The sequence below is a fragment of the Rhineura floridana genome, chromosome 2, assembly GCF_030035675.1.
Source record: "Rhineura floridana isolate rRhiFlo1 chromosome 2, rRhiFlo1.hap2, whole genome shotgun sequence".
NCBI classification, from domain to species: domain Eukaryota; kingdom Metazoa; phylum Chordata; class Lepidosauria; order Squamata; family Rhineuridae; genus Rhineura; species Rhineura floridana.
The window spans coordinates 225,607,967-225,623,789 of record NC_084481.1 but is presented as its reverse complement, the minus strand read 5'-3'; the positions used below and the strand labels follow the sequence as shown (position 1 = coordinate 225,623,789).

The window sequence follows — 15,823 nt, the reverse complement described above, 5'->3', positions numbered from 1 at the left end:
GTCATTAACCAAAATGGAGACAATAGTCAAGAAATCAGAAGAAGGCTAGGACTGGGGAGGGCACCTATGAGAGAACTAGAAAAGGTCCTCAAATGCAAAGATGTACCATTGAACACCAAAGTCAGGATCATTCAGACCATGGTATTCCCGATCTCTATCTATGGATGTGAAAGTTAGACAGTGAAAAAGGTGGATAAGAGAAAAATCAACTCATTTGAAATGTGGTGCTGGAGGAGAGCTTTGCACATACCATGGACTGCAAAAAAGACAAATAATTGGATGTTAGAACAAATTAAACCAGAACTATCACTAGAAGCTAAAATGATGAAACTGAGATTATCATACTTTGGACACATCATGAGAAGACATGATTCACTAGAAAAGACAATAATGCTGGGAAAAACAGAAGGGAGTAGAAAAAGAGGAAGGCCAAACAAGAGATGGATTGATTCCATAAAGGAAGCCACAGACCTGAACTTACAAGATCTGAACAAGGTGGGTTATAACAGATGCTCTTGGAGGTCACTGATTCATAGGGTCGCCATAAGTCGTAATCGACTTGAAGGCACATAACAACAACAAACGTGTATTAGAGGAAAGTGTGCATAAAATGAATATATGAGTGAAAATGACAGGTGAAAAGGCATGATGTGATAAGAAAGGCTTGAAAAAAATGTGTACCTTTGTCAAATTTGCCCACAAAAATGTGTTTATTTGGAGAAATTTGCACTGAAATGGTAGAGAATTTTCATGAGGATTTTCTTTTAAAAAATTGCAGATTGCTGCAGAAATGTAGAGAACTGAATTTAACATTGGAAAAATGAGAAACTGAGAGAACCGAAATTGACAGACCTTTCCATCTCTATCAATAGCTTTGCTGGGTGCAAGACTGGGCAGGAGGGGAGGGAAATTACACTGGATCCCAACTGCATTCAGGTCAGTCACATGACCTGGCAACCCGGCGGAAATTACACCAGCACAAAGTGTGGTGTAAACCAAACTCCGTTTTAAAGGTTTGTTTTCCATCTGCCAGGCTTGGGCAGACTCAGGTGACAGTAGCCTTGCTCCTGAACAGGGTTTGGATCTGGTTCCCTGGCTTCCCATAGTTAGGATTGCTCCCTAATTGTGCAATCCAAGGTATACATGCTAGTGGTGGCCGGGGACCGAGGCAAAAGTGGACAGGGCAACTAAAATAAATTTTACCTTTGAGCTATGGCCCATCATATAACCCCATCCTGGTCACACTCAGGCATGATGGAATGTTGGGAACTGGCTTTTGTCAATTTCAGTAATGTCCTTTCCCAAGGCTACCTCCAGGTTTGAGGGGAGGGCTTGGGCTTCAGAGGGCTCCCCCAGGTAGTGACAGCAAGCATTCTGAGCAGCTGGGCTTGGGAGGTGTGACTGAAATTTCTCACCGTGCCCCAGAATGATTCTATGTCAGTGGCAATGTGAGAGACCTTAATGATGTCCCATAAGAGTGTAAGAAGAGCTCAGCTGGAAGAGGCTGAAGTCCCATCTAGTCCACAATCCCATCCACACAGTCAGGGCCACTGACAGATAGTAAAATGGATCAATTTCTTCTAGGGCCAGGACCAGCAGGGGGCCCAGACTCTTAGTTTTCATTTAAAAAACAAATTAAGTTCCTAAGTGCTCTAGGTCAAGAGATATACGCCAAAATGTCAGCCACTGCCCCCCTTCTGTTTAATGAGCTAGTAGCCAGCTGCTCCAATCCCCACCCTTTCAGGTTTTAGGCAATAAGTGAAATCAGGGTTGTGATTGATGAGGGATTTGTTGACCTCCAGGCAATAGCTAGAACCCCTTCAAGTCTGGAAAACAGCTGCCTTTTCCTGCTTGTCTACACATTACATGAGCTGAGTAAGTTTATAGCTTTCAGCAGCAGCACATTTGCCGACCCATCCACTTTTAGAATATATTTGTATTGTCTTTCTGTGTGTGTGTTTGGTAATTTGCTGTATAATATTAGGACTTAAATGCTGCAGTTAAATCCATGGGGGGGTGCCTTGGGGGGTGCCTTTGTGCATGATTTTTCCCTTCACTGCATGGTTTGTGAATATGACATAATGGGCTTATCCACATGGGAGCATAACTTCATGCTAAAGATCCTTTTTTTACCTCTGTTTTCTGTTTGCACTGTCCACAGTAAGGGCTCAATTCCAGCTGCAAACATAGTATTTTCTAGACATACTTGAGGAGAAGCATCACGCCCTCTAATTTAACATTTCCACTCCCTTTGGTTACCTGGCAACCAAGCATGCTCAGTTTGTTCTACCAGTAAATTTCATTTAAAAAAAAACAACAACCCGGACATGCAATTATTTGTATTTTCACTGGTATAGATGAAATACAAATCTTTGTTTGAGCAGTGTTATGCTTTTGTGCATTAGGGGAAAAGACAAATAAAGCACCATTTGCACCAACATAAAAAAGGCTTGCAGAATGGGAGAGAACAGTGGAAGTTTCTCTACAGCCCACAGGAAATGAAATGAAAGAAGGGAGGAGGAGGGAGTGGGCGTGGAGAGGGGAACGACTGACACACTCAACTAAAAGCATCAGAGCAAAGTGCCTGCAAGCCCTAGAGATACGGAGTGAATACGTTCTTTCCTTCCCTTTTCAGATTGTCAGAGGATTGGGTTAATACGGATTTGCAGGGAGGAAACTGTGTGATCGCTTCTGTTTGCCAGTAATGTCATGTGAACCATGCAAATTAAAAGGGGATGCAAGTATCACCAGACACACAGTAAAACCCTGTGTAGATGAGCCCACTATATTTACACCTCTTTTCTTTCTGGGTCCTCCCCCCTGTTTTATCTTTGCAACAACACTGGGAGACAGGCTAAGCTGAGAGATGGTTCAGTCAAACTGTATATGCTCAGAATCTCTCTCTCCCTGTGTGTTTGTGCTTGCAAGTTTTGTGGAGGGATTTTTGGTAATTTGCTGTAAAGTATCAGGACTGTGGAATGTTGTAGTTAAAGCAATGGGGAGCTGCTTTTGTGCATGTTTCCACACACACACTGCATGATTTGTGAACATGTCATGATATATTTGCACCTCACTTTTCTTCCTGTGCCCTCCCCCCTTTTATCTTTGCAACAACCCTGTGACGTAGGTTAGGCTGAAAGTTTGTTCAGTCAAGCTGCACAGTTTTTTTTAGCTGCTCTTATCTTTTTGATGTTATGTTAATGTTTAAATGTTATTTAATAATTATATGATTGTGGTTTTTGAACTATTTATAACTGTTGTAAAATGCCTTGTGAGGGCTGGAATTCTGCAAGGCAGGTTAAAATCCATTAAATAAATATATCTTAAATCAAGACTGTGGATTCAAAATAAGAGTTCATGTTAGTAATATCAATATTCGAAACTGGATTACTACAATGCACTCTGTGTGGGGCTTCCCTTGCACTTGACCTGGAAACTGCAATTAGTGCAGAATGCTGTTGCCAGATTGCTGACAGGTGTGAGACCCTGTTCCTTGGACAACTCCTTGCAAGTGCAGACTAAAACCCGGAGCGGATTCCACTGCCCCACTTACATGGAGCCACCAGCCACCAAGGCTGCAAAAACATACTTGCTAAAGCCCTGGATCTGTGAGCAATATGTGCTTACAAGACTGAATTTAGCTGCAAACTTTGTTGGCGAGTGCTCTCTTTCATGTTAGTGAAAGCTAGCTAGCTCACATTCAGAGTCCATAAAGCTGCTCATCAACTACTGCAATCCAAGAGCTTAATCGAATCTTATCTGTAATCATAACACCTTCTTACGAAACTGCCTGCTCTCTTCTAGGGCCTCTGTTGCTTACTTTCCTAGACCCTTCTTCCTGCGTCACCCCTCTCTAAATTCTGATCAGCTCAACCAACAGCAGTTGTAAATCCCCAGAGCAACTCATCCAGTGGCAGCTTAGTGGCTCCCCACCCCCAGAGAAGCTCAGCCAATAGCAACCAGAGACTGCCAGTGAATCTCAGCCAATGGATACTTAGAGATGCCCACAGAAGCTCAGCCAATAACACCTTCGAGATGCCCAGAGAAGCTCAGCCAATGGCAGCTTACAGGGCCATCCTAACCATGTCTACTCAGAAGTAAGTCCTATTGAATTCAATGGGGCTTACTCCCAGGTAAGGTTAGGATTTCAGTTTTAGGAGACCCTTCTTCCAGGCAGTGGCTTCTGCTGCTGAGGAAATGGGGGATGCAGTGCTCATACCAAAAGGCATCAGGCAAGGTAGCAGCAGTATCATCAGGGCTGCCATTGCAATAATGGTCAGGTGGCTGCTGAATGGGCCACGGAGTCCGGGATGGGCTAGGAGTGTCACAATCTGCACCTGTGCTAGGCATTGCCAATCACTCAGCAGCGGTGTGCCTGCGTGGGACTGAAGTAGCTACCCAGCTGCTTCTACTGCTCCCTCCCAATTCTCCGCCAGAAAGACTGTGGGACCCCTCTCTCTCCTCACCCCCTTCAGTAGTGCTTAATGGTGGAAACTGGTATTCAGCCAGTGAACCCCTTGCTTTAGCTGCTGCTACTGCTGCTGCTGCTGCATATGGCTCTGCCGTTCTGTGACACTAGGACAGGTCAGCCAATCGCTACCCAGTAGGGTTGCCAGGCTCAGGGCCTGAAAATGATTCTGTATCTTTAAGAGGAGACAATTCAGCCAAGTGCAGGTTTTCTTGCAACACTTTAATGGGAAAAACCACAAGGTGAAATTCTCCCTTCCCCCTGCACAACTTTTAAAGATACAGAAGACTTCTTAGAGGCTGGGCCTGGCAACCAAGAGGTCTTCTGTGTAAATTGTGCAGGGGGGAGGGAGAATTTCACCTTGTGGTTTTTCCCATTACAGTGTTGCAAGAAAACCTGCACTTGGCTGAATTTTCTCTCCTCTTAAAGATACAGAATCATTCTCAAGCCCTGAGCCTGGCAACCCTGCTACCCAGGACTTGCACCACTAACTGCCACCATAAAAGCATGTGTTGCAATACAGATTGTGCTTTTGGGCAGTGATGTGATTTACTCCGGGATAAAGGTGTTTTTCAGATTCAGTCTATTGCACTAAAACTTTGGATAGCCCAGAGGGAATCTGGGTGTTCGCATGTTACAACAGACAAGTGAGTCTGTGTACCTGTGTACGAATCAACAAGTGTACACTCTTTCACACAGACACTTATAGGCAGAGTCAGCTTCTGCCTGTGTTCAGTTTGAGCAAGCCTAATATAATAAGAAGGGATCTACTGGAATCTGTGCTGCTGTGTTTTTTTAAAAAAGATTTCATAGAATCATAGAATCATAGAGTTGGGGCCTTGTAGGCCATCGAGTCCAACCCCCTGCTCACAGCAGGAAATCCACAGCTAGAGCATCTCCCGCAGATAGCTGTCCAGCCTCTGCTTGAAGACATCCAGCGAAGGGGATCCCACCACCTCCCTAGGCAGTCGGTTCCATTGCCGAACTGCCCTTACTGTCAAGAAGTTCCTTCTAATGTCCAATCTGAATCTACGCTCCTGCAACTTAAAACCATTAGACCTAGTCCTACCCTCTGGGGCAGCAGAGAACAAATCTGTACCCTCCTCTATGTGACAGCCCTTCAGGTACTTAAAGAGTGTAATCATGTCGCCCCTCAGCCTTCTCTTCACCAGACTGAACATGCCAAGTTCCTTCAACCTTTCCTCATAAGACTTGTTCTCCATACCGGCTATCATCCTCGTCGCCCTCTTCTGAACCCGCTCCAACTTGTCTATATCTTTCTTAAAATGAGGCGCCCAGAACTGAACGCAGTATTCCAGATGAGGCCTGACTATGTGTGTCAATATGTGTCAAGGTAACCTAAATGCTACACCAAGAAATGGTCGATGACACACCCTTAATAAAGCATACAAATAACATAATTTGTCCTGTTCCTGCTCGTTTGGGACAAAGAGCTTTGCACAGCACTGAGGACCCCTGGAAATCCTGCTGGATTTTCCCCATATGTCTATCATCTGAGATTTTACCAGGTCTTGCCAGGGCTGGGCCAAACCATTTTGCTGCTTTAGGGGAAGGACAAAACCGACCCCTCTCTTTCTTCATACAGGAGCCAACTGGGCAGGCAGCTGAATCTTAAGACAGCATCTTCCACTGCAGCTGAGCACAGCAGTCTATCTGGGGGTAGACAAGGCAGGTTGCATAGCAGACACAGCCCTGTCTTCCAACATGTTGCTGCCACTCACATAGGAATGGGGGAGAAATTCAATTCCATTAACATCGAAAGGAGAACCTACCTAACTTATACTTTCGGAACAATACATGAACCAAAACACTCCTTCAAAATTTACACGTATCCAAACGTTGCAGTCCAGTTCTCCAGTCAAGTAGTGTGTACAAAACTGCATATAGAAGGGTAAAGTATGTGTAAAAATGTACGTATTCATAAAAATAACTTTACAATTGCATTATGTTAGGGGAAACAGCTTTGCAAAAATGTGGATATTAGGTAAAGTTGCAAACAAACAAAAAATTCACTGATGAATTTCCTTTAGGACTTTTTAATGCATTTTTGCACGTTACTTGGCTAGAGAACTGCATTAGGAAATTCAGAGAAGTGTGAATGTTGAAGGATGGCTGAGCTTTGGTCCGCATATTGTTTTGGAAAGTGTGGATTTTGTAGGTTCCTCTTTAAATATGCAATGAAACAAATTTCTCCCTCATGTCTACCTAAAGGTCACTTCATCAAATGCATGGCTCTGGCCCATAAGAGATGATGTCACTATAAATGTATTGGCCCACAAGGTGCCGCCAGACATTTCATTGTGTTTTTGCTGCAACTCATTTACGTGGCTGCCCTTGTTTCCTTGCACGTAGAAAGCTAGACGTCAGGGGGAAAATGTTCTAGAACGTAAGAGCCTGCTGGATCAGGCCAGTGGCCCATCTAGTCCAGCATCCTGTTCTCAGAGTGGCCCACCAGATGCCCATTGGATGCCTTCAAGCAGGACCGGAGTGCAACAGCACTCTTCCCTCCTGTGGCTTCTAGCAACTGGTTTTCAGAAGCATTCTGGCTCTGACTATGGAGGCAGACCATAGCCACTGATAGGCTTCTCCTCCATGAATTTGTCTAATCTTCTTTTAAAGCCATCCAAGTTGTTGCCTCTTGTGGGAGTGAATTCCACAGGTTAACTATGCGCTGCGTGAAGAACTCCTTTCTTTTGTCCGTCCTGAATCATCCAACATTGAGCTCCACTGAATGTCCACGAGTTCCAGCGTTATGAAAGAGGGAGAAAACCTTTTCTCTTTCCACTTTTTCCATGCCATGCATAATTTTATACACTTCTATCTATGATGTCGCCTCTGACTCGCCTTTTCTCTAAACTAAAAAGCCCCACATGCTGAAACCTTTCTTCATAGGGGAGTCACTCCATCCTCTTGATCATTTTGGTTGCCCTTCTCTGAACCTTTTCCAACTCCACAATATCCTTTTTGAGGTGAGGTGACCAAAACTGTACACAGTGTTCCAAATGTGGCCTAACCTCCTCCCTAATTTGCTAGTTTTCAATGCGTAGGAATGCTGGGGACAAGAATTCAGTCATGCGTGCCCTTTCTCACAGTGTGTGTAAGGACCAGGAATAGTTTTACTTTGTGGTGTGCTCTCTGTATAAACCAGCCCCCAAAGGCAGCTCAAACACAACAACTGCCAGCTAAGACAGTTCATTAATTCATGAGGCTAAGAGTCATCTGATGTGGGGAGATAACTTGTTAACAGACCAAGTTATACATCTGCAAGTCATGTACAAGCATATTCAAGGGAAACGAAGTTCACAATTTTGCTGCAGTGCTGATCTGTATCCAGTGTAAAGTAGTGGCTAAAACACTGAGCACCTGCTTCATATCTTGCCTTTGCCTTAGGCAAACCACTCTGTCCTTCAGCCTCAACACTCCCATCTGCAACATGGACATAATATAAGACTGATCTACCTTTCAGAGGTCTTGCAAAGATAGCAACAATGTAGGTAAAGCATTTTGAATACTTAGAAATGGTAAAACAAATGGTGAGCATCATCAAGAAGAACTAAGGCACCTTATGGAAATTGAGAGTAATTTTCACATGAGCTGTTCTTTACCCTGATGATCCTGATATAATATTTGGGTGTTTCCCATTCCTATGCATTTCTTTCTCTCGAAATAAAGCATTTAAATTAAACAATTAATGCCTAATTCCTCCATTTTTAAACTGGTTTTTTGATTCTCTTTTAGCTATAAGTATGAATGGTTTTAATATTGGAATTAGTTTAATTTTATTTTAATCTAGACTGTATGTTTTAATTATATGTGTTTTTTATGTGGAAGCCGCTGCGAGTTCCAGTTTTGGAAGGACAATAACAACAACAACAACAACAACAATAATAAGGCTTTTTAATCCACCACCCCTGCTGCCTACCCAAAGATAACCCTGAATTTGTAGCATTGCACCCATATGCCATTGCCATAATCTAATAATCTAATAAATTCAATCCAGTCGCTTGTGTACCAAAGTGGGGAATGGACTGGGTTCGTAAGGAAGTAGTTAAAGGTTCTGTAAAACAGAATGAATTAACTAAAGGAAATCAAGGTATCTAAGCAGAATGAGTGCAGAGGTGCACTGGTGCAAATTCCCCATTAAAGAAAAGAGGGGGGAGAAGGGGGAGACTCTGATCATGAAGAAAAAGGGGAACGAGGAAACAGATAGGATGAAAGAATGAGTGTGATCATCCTGGGATGCTTCACAAACTGCAGCTTTTTCTTTGCTCAGTTTCCAACAGCCATAACACCCCTCCCCCCAATCCCAATCCTCCGGTCTTGGCACATTGTGAATAGTGGCCCCAGCTGATGATCAGCCTGCAAACAAAGTCAGAATTACAGCCCTTCACATTTCTCAACTGATCTGTCCTTTCCCTTTGCTCTGTTCTGTAATGCAGCAATGAGGAGAGACTTGAAATAAGTAAGTGAAAAGTAGGTCAACCACAGACTGACTCTGGCATGTGAAAGTAAATTCAGATTTTATTCCATCAGGAACCACCGTCCTTCTACCCCCCTCTTCTTATGGGGCTCCCCACTGCAGAGCCACCATCCATTACCCCTTCTGTTTATGGGGCTCTCTACCACAATGGCTCTGATCAACTTACTTTTTCAACCCTTTCCTCTCATCCCAGCCCCTGGAGTATATAGCCCATCCTGTACCTAGGCCAAACTGACTTTCTGCTTATTTTCACAGTGGTGGCAAAGGTGCCCAAAACAGCATGACCGGCTGTTCCTCTCAGCAGTTGCTAGAACATTTGTTTACTTCGATTGGCATCAGAGCTGGTGAACCAATGGGTGTTGAGGTATCCCTATCTGGCAGAGCAATCTAAACCTCCTTTGCACAGCTTGGGATTCTTTTGGGATTGGGCTGGGTAAAGATGTCCCTCCTCTGACCAGCTTTGCCAGCCTCTTCCAGCATGGAACTCCCCCTTCCGTCCACCAAAAATGTAGAATGTTCTGGGGGCAGGGAAGGACTGAGACAGCCTCGGATCTGCTGGATCCCAATCTGGGCCTGATCACCGCACCAGCTCCAGGCACAGCAATCTTCCCCCTTGGCTGGCATGCTCTGCAGTGATGCCCCTGCTGAAGTGAAGCCCAGCCAGGCAACAGGTGGGGTTAGGATTGGACCATAATATAGAAATCGCATTATAGCAGGTCAGATTATTTGTCCATTTAGCCCAATATTGTTTGCGCTGACTGACAGCAGCACTCCAGTACTTAAAAAAAAAAAAACACCAAAAAAAGCCCACCAAGATAGCAGAAATTGAACCTGGGACCTTCTTCCCATACAAGAACATGATGTGCCATTGAGCTATGGAGGTATGTGTGCGGCAAATTGTATGCATGGGATCATTAGGAAAGGTGTTGAAAACAAAGCTGCCAATATCATAATGCCGTTATATGAATCTATGGTATGACCACATTGGAATATTGTATACACTTCTAGTTGCCTCACCTCGAAAAGGATATTGTAGAGCTGGAAAAGGTTCAGAAAAGGGCAACCAGAATGATCAAGGGGATGGAGTGGCTCTCTTATGAGGAAAGGATGCAGCATTTGAGGCTTTTTAGTTTAGAGAAAAGGTGAGAGAGAGGTGACATGACAGAAGTTTATAAAATTGTTCATGGCATGGAGAGAGTGGGCGGAGAAAAGTTTTTCTCCCTCTTGCATAACACTAGAACTCGTGGACATCCAATGAAGCTGAATGTTGGAAGATTCAGGACAGACAAAAGAAAGGACTTCTTTACTCAGCGCATAGTTAAATTATGGAATTTGCTTCCACAAGAGGCAGCGACGGCCACTTTTGAATACCTTTAAAAGAAGATTAGATGAATTCATGGAGGATAAGGCTATCAAAGACTACTTGCCACAATGGCTATGAGGAATGATGGGAGGTGGAATCCAATAACAACTGTAACAGTGTTGTTCAACCTCAGGTTCCCAGACGTTGTTGGATTACAACCCCCATTGACCCCCGCCAGCTTAGCCAATGGCCAAGGATGATGGGAGTTGTAGTCCAACAACATCTGGGGACCCAAGATGGAAGAACAGCGAGCTAGAAGGTTCCTTATCCCTGCTGTAACCTGACAGAGGTCAGGGGTAGAACAGCAAGAGACAGAGCATTCTACCTTCCACATGGTGGTGCACATTGTCCCACATTGTTAGTGCACATCTACCCCTATAATCCACAGTTTCAACAGCTACATACATGCATGACGTTAATCATCCAAACTTTAGTTTGATATGAATATGCCTTTGCATACAATATAGAGCCAATTCACATAATGTTATTTTCTCTCTGTGTGTGCAATCAGTCCAAAACGTGACCAGGGACCACTTGCATGAACACACACACAATGCGCAGATATATCAGTCTATCATGGAGATAGATATTCAGCAATTCCTGTGGCTGAAACAGTTGGACAAACTGCTACTCTTATCAGTACAGAATTGCTTTGGGATGTATCCATAATTTATTTAAGGAGAAAAAATTATAGATTACTTTATTTAAAAAAAACCATCTCCAAACTGTCTACATGATAAAATTATCAATAAAACACAGATAAAATCAACAACATTTTAAAACAAATATGCATAACTAAATTCTACATTTAGATAGGCTTGCTGAAATAAAGAAGTCTTTAGCAGGCAACTCAAACAATACAGCAAAAGTGCCTGCCTACTGTCAATTGGCAGGGAGTTCCAAAGCATAGGTGCTGCCTCAGAACAAAAAAAAAATTTGACTTCCTGAAAATGCAGAGCAAACATTAAAAGACACTTGTAAAACGGTCAGCTTTGTAGATTGAAGCAGTCAAATAAGCACGCATGCGGCAAAGCAATCCTTCAAGTAAAGTGGTCCCAAGCCGTCAAGGCCATTAAGAACAGTTCACAGATTATATATTCTTATAAAGGTGAGAAAGAGCCACAGCTCAGTAACAGAGCATCTGCTTTGCATACAGAAGGTCCCAGATTCACTCTGTAGCACCTCCGGGTAGGCTGTGAGAGACCTTGGACTGAATCCCTGGAGAGCCACTGCCACTCAGCGTAGACCACGGCTTCCCAAACGTTTCCCCCCCCATGGACCACTTGAAAATTGCCGGGGGTCTTGGTGGACCCCTTCATGATTTTTCTGCCTATTATAGCGATTGCAACGCACTGTGCTAGAGCCTGTATAACTTTTAATTGTATTTGTTATTGCTTCTTGTATTTCTTATATGGTATTTTATAGTATTAGAATTTGCATTCTGTAGAATTTGAACTGTACTACAATAAAATGCAATATATAAGAAATAAAAGAAGCAATGCAAATACAATTAAATATAAATATGAATATTTAATGTAAACATGCCACAGATAGCCTGAATGAAGCTCATGGACCACACTTTGGGAACCCCTGGTATTGGCAAGCTGAGTTCAATGGAACAGTGGGCTGATTCGGTATAACGTAAGCCCCACATTTCTGTAGTACTCCGAAAGACAAAAATGTGCCCATATTTATTGGCTACTGCTGGAAACTGGATGCTGGACTAGATGTAACTGTGCTCTTGTTCTTAAGCTCAGTGGTATATCAAGAATATTAGTAAACGTGACAATAGTTATGATTTGGCTGGGTCCATGAAGGGCCCCAAAAATACAAACGATTGAAAATGCAAATGGAATTAAGAGCCTGATGGCGCTTCCATTTTCATATTTGTAGCTTGGTAACTTTTTTATTTTGGGAGGGAAAAAACCCTGGAGAACCTCTCTTCTGAAGTACACAGTTTATTACAATTTTCGCTTAATTCAAGCTACAAAAAAAAAAAGATGCAATGTTTACATTCACATTTCATGTGTGCTGTGAACAGATATATAGTAAGAATAATAATGGGAGCATTAATTTGCTCCCATTCATAACACAGTGTTTAACTTGATTGAGGAATGTACATTTTTAGTTTGATATGAAATTGCACTTCATTACGTCGTTTCATATATTTTAAGAGAACATCATAAGATGAGCCTTGCAGGATCTGGGCAAAGGCCCATCTAACCCAGCTTCTCATTCCCAACAGGATACAAATGACATTCAACTAAGTCCTGCTCAGGGTAAACCCACTGAAGTGAACGGACAATATGAACTTTGGTTTATTAATTTTACTTGGTCTACTCTAAGAAGGACTTAGTTCAACACAGCCCATGGTGTTCCCTTTGGGGCAGCTCACACAGATGTAAAGGTCATTCACGGTATATCATCCCCAGCATTTTGTATTCAAAGGTATTCTGCATCTACCCATTAACAGTCTATTCCCTCTAGCTACAGTTCTCTCTAGTTTCAGTGTTCTGGCTGGGAGTGTCATTGTTTTTTCTAGCCAAAATGACACCGTCCATAAACAACAGAGAGGAATCAGCAGGATTGGGGGAACCCCACAAAAATCTTTTTAAAAAGACGTAAGAGGAGGAACCCAAAACAGCCCAGTTAGGACATAGCATGCTCAGTGGCCACAGAATACTGACTGTTTGGGAGATTGGGAGGGGGGGGAATGGAGAGGCTGTAATCCTCTCAGCAGAAGTTCTCCACACTGCAACATTTTGTTGCAGGTCCCACTTGTCATGGCTGATAGCAATTGATAGGTCTATCCTTCCTGGATTTATCCAATGATTTTCTTTAAAAGGTTTTATAAGTCAATGTCTCATTATTGAGTGTGCAGTTGTTTTGTATTGGCTTGTTTGCAAGCTGACTTGAGTGCAGAATAACAGAATGGCAGCCCAGAAATTCTATAAATAAATAAATTTTAGAATTGCATGTCAGTTTAAATGCATACAGAAGGAAGGCTGGAAGAAGAGGGGAAAGATATGACGGTAGCCATCCCTTAATAAAATCCATAGAAGGAACTCTGGGTTTTGGTTTCTCCTGATCATCCCTTTTGCTCAGTTGAGCTTGTAGGATTATCAGCATTCTTTCACATACAACTTTAATAGGACAGTGTGGCATATTTACAGTCACTTGTGAAGCAGGAGTGGGAAATCTACAAAAGCATGGGGGGGAATTACAGCAATATTCTTGTAAAAAGAAATCCTCAACAGAGTACTGGGGTTAGCAGTACTACTTTGGGCCGTTTAAAAATATTCCTTGGTCTTAATGCATATAAAAACAAAAACTGTAGAAATCTTATAGGACAGGCTGATACTTTTAAATGAACGCCATTTTAAAAATGTCTACAGGCAAAGAAAAATGATGCAGAAAGAATATGAGCCAGTGGTGTGGAGTAGTAAGGGGTATGGAGTCAAGTGACTTGGGTTCAAATCCTCACTCACAGGGCAAGTCCATACATGTCTACTCAGAAGTCAGCCCTACTGAGTGCAATAGGCCTTACTCCATGTTAAGTGGGTACAGAACGACAGCCTCAACTATGAAGTTCACTTGATGGCCATGGGCTAGTCGCTCACTGTTCTCACAGCTTTTTTTGTCCCTCAAAGCCATGACAACATGGGACAATGCCATCTACAGCACCTAAAGCACTTTGGGTGAGCGGCAGGATAAATAAATACAATAGATTGATCAATAAGTCAAGGTTAAAGAGGGTTATTCAATAAATTATTACACAGGTGTTACTAATGCCAAGAACCCAGAGGTAAAATCAAGAAGCTAGGTGTTTTGTTTGCAATTATCTAAAGGCAAAAGCATTAATTCAGAGTACACTATGTTTATCCTGCCTATTCTGGCATCTGTCCGCACACACAAGAATGCACCATGCAAACTTGGTGTAAATGGCTTGATAACAAAAAGTGCGATTTTGAGGGGGGGTAATTCTTTCTTTCTTTCTTTCTTTCTTTCTTTCTTTCTTTCTTTCTTATTGCACAGTCAATTTTACATTCAGCATATATTCCTCTAGCAAGGAAAGTGTATGTTTTTCTTTATTTTCATTATGATTACTCATTGACACTCCTAGACACTTGATCAAGTAATCAGGTTCCCCTTCTCCCAATTACATTCCTAGAGGCGTGCGTGTGTGTGTGTGTGTATGTTAACATTTTCAGGAATGGCCAGGAAAGAAGTCAAAGGAAACTACCGGGGGGGGGGGGAATGTGGTTTAATTTCCTACTGTTCCTTTAACCTGTTCAACAGTTTCCATTCCAAAACACAGAATTGCCTGGAGACTTCTCCAGGCCTTTGGCTTCTATTGATGGAGGGAAGGTCAGTAATTGGCGTTGTGTCTATGTTTTGTTTTTTTACCCAGGGCAATTAAATCTTACTTCTTGCCACAATACACCCAGCCCCTTCTATTTCTTAAATTAAAGAGGGGAGATTCCAGTGACCAACAGCACACATACACTATACACATACTTTTCCAAGAGAAATTAGAGAGTGCCTCCTAGATGCGGCCAGGAAGGGTTGTATCCATCTAATCTCTCTTGCTGCCCCCTCTGCCTTTAAACTCTTGCCCTGATGCCACCGGCCTTACACTTCCTGCAAGTGCCTCCTTCCTCATCATCAAATTTAGATTATAAGAACCTGGAATGCTAAAAAAAATAACCAGGGCGCATTAAGGTGCTAAAATGACAACAGTGACAGCAATGATGAGGATGATTGGTAGTATTCAACGCTAGTCCTACTCAGATTAGATCCAGTGAATTAAATAGACATGACTAAATTAGGTCAACTAAGACTACAACCCAACAGTGATCGCTCTGAAAGCCTTAAATATGCCAGTAAAAGTTCTGATTAAAAAACAGCCCTGTAGGAACGGCCGCTCTTCGGCTTCTGACGTGTTTTCTGCTCAAGCCAGGAGTGTGGGGGCGTTTGTTGGAACTTTGGGAGCAGTTTAACCCTTTCCCCTCTCCTGCACCATTGCCTAGTCCAGAAGAAGAAGAAGAAGAAGCGGGAGGAGGAAGGACCTCGCTTACCACTTGAGCGCCTGACGATGTTCTCCAAAAACGTGTTCTGTGGTGCCACCAGCCCTCTTTTGCCCCCCGGCATCCTGCGCCTGCAGAGCCGGGCTCTGGAGCCAAGGGGTCGCAGCGGGGGCGGCTGGGGGGGTCTCCGAAGGTCTCTTGCGCCCAGTGCCGTGGAGTAGCTGTGGGAAGGTGGACGAGGCAGTTCATGGTAGTGGCGCTCCAGCGGCTGGTGAAGCCCAGACTGTGGCAACGCCGGGCTCGCTGCTTTGGAACTGCAGCCTCCGAGGGGATTGCGCCTGCGCGTCTGCCCGGCTGCTGCTGCTGCCGCCGCCGCCACCACCACAGCGGGAAGGCAACATGACCACACTCCCTTCCAAAGCTCGGACGGCAGCGAGTCAGCCCAACCACAGGATCTCACCACT

At 43.4% G+C, this 15,823-nt stretch overlaps 1 protein-coding gene across 2 annotated transcripts in view; it reads right to left on the bottom strand.

Moving 5' to 3' along the window:
* KCNH5 (potassium voltage-gated channel subfamily H member 5) overlaps positions 1-15,483 on the bottom strand; it is a 282,255-nt gene extending 266,772 nt beyond the window's left edge. For both annotated transcript variants that reach the window (XM_061613287.1, XM_061613288.1), the window contains exon 1: positions 15,411-15,483. In XM_061613287.1, the coding sequence (XP_061469271.1) occupies positions 15,411-15,483 (73 nt within the window). The remainder of the gene's footprint in view (positions 1-15,410) is intronic.
* Between the last annotated feature and the right edge of the window lie 340 nt (positions 15,484-15,823).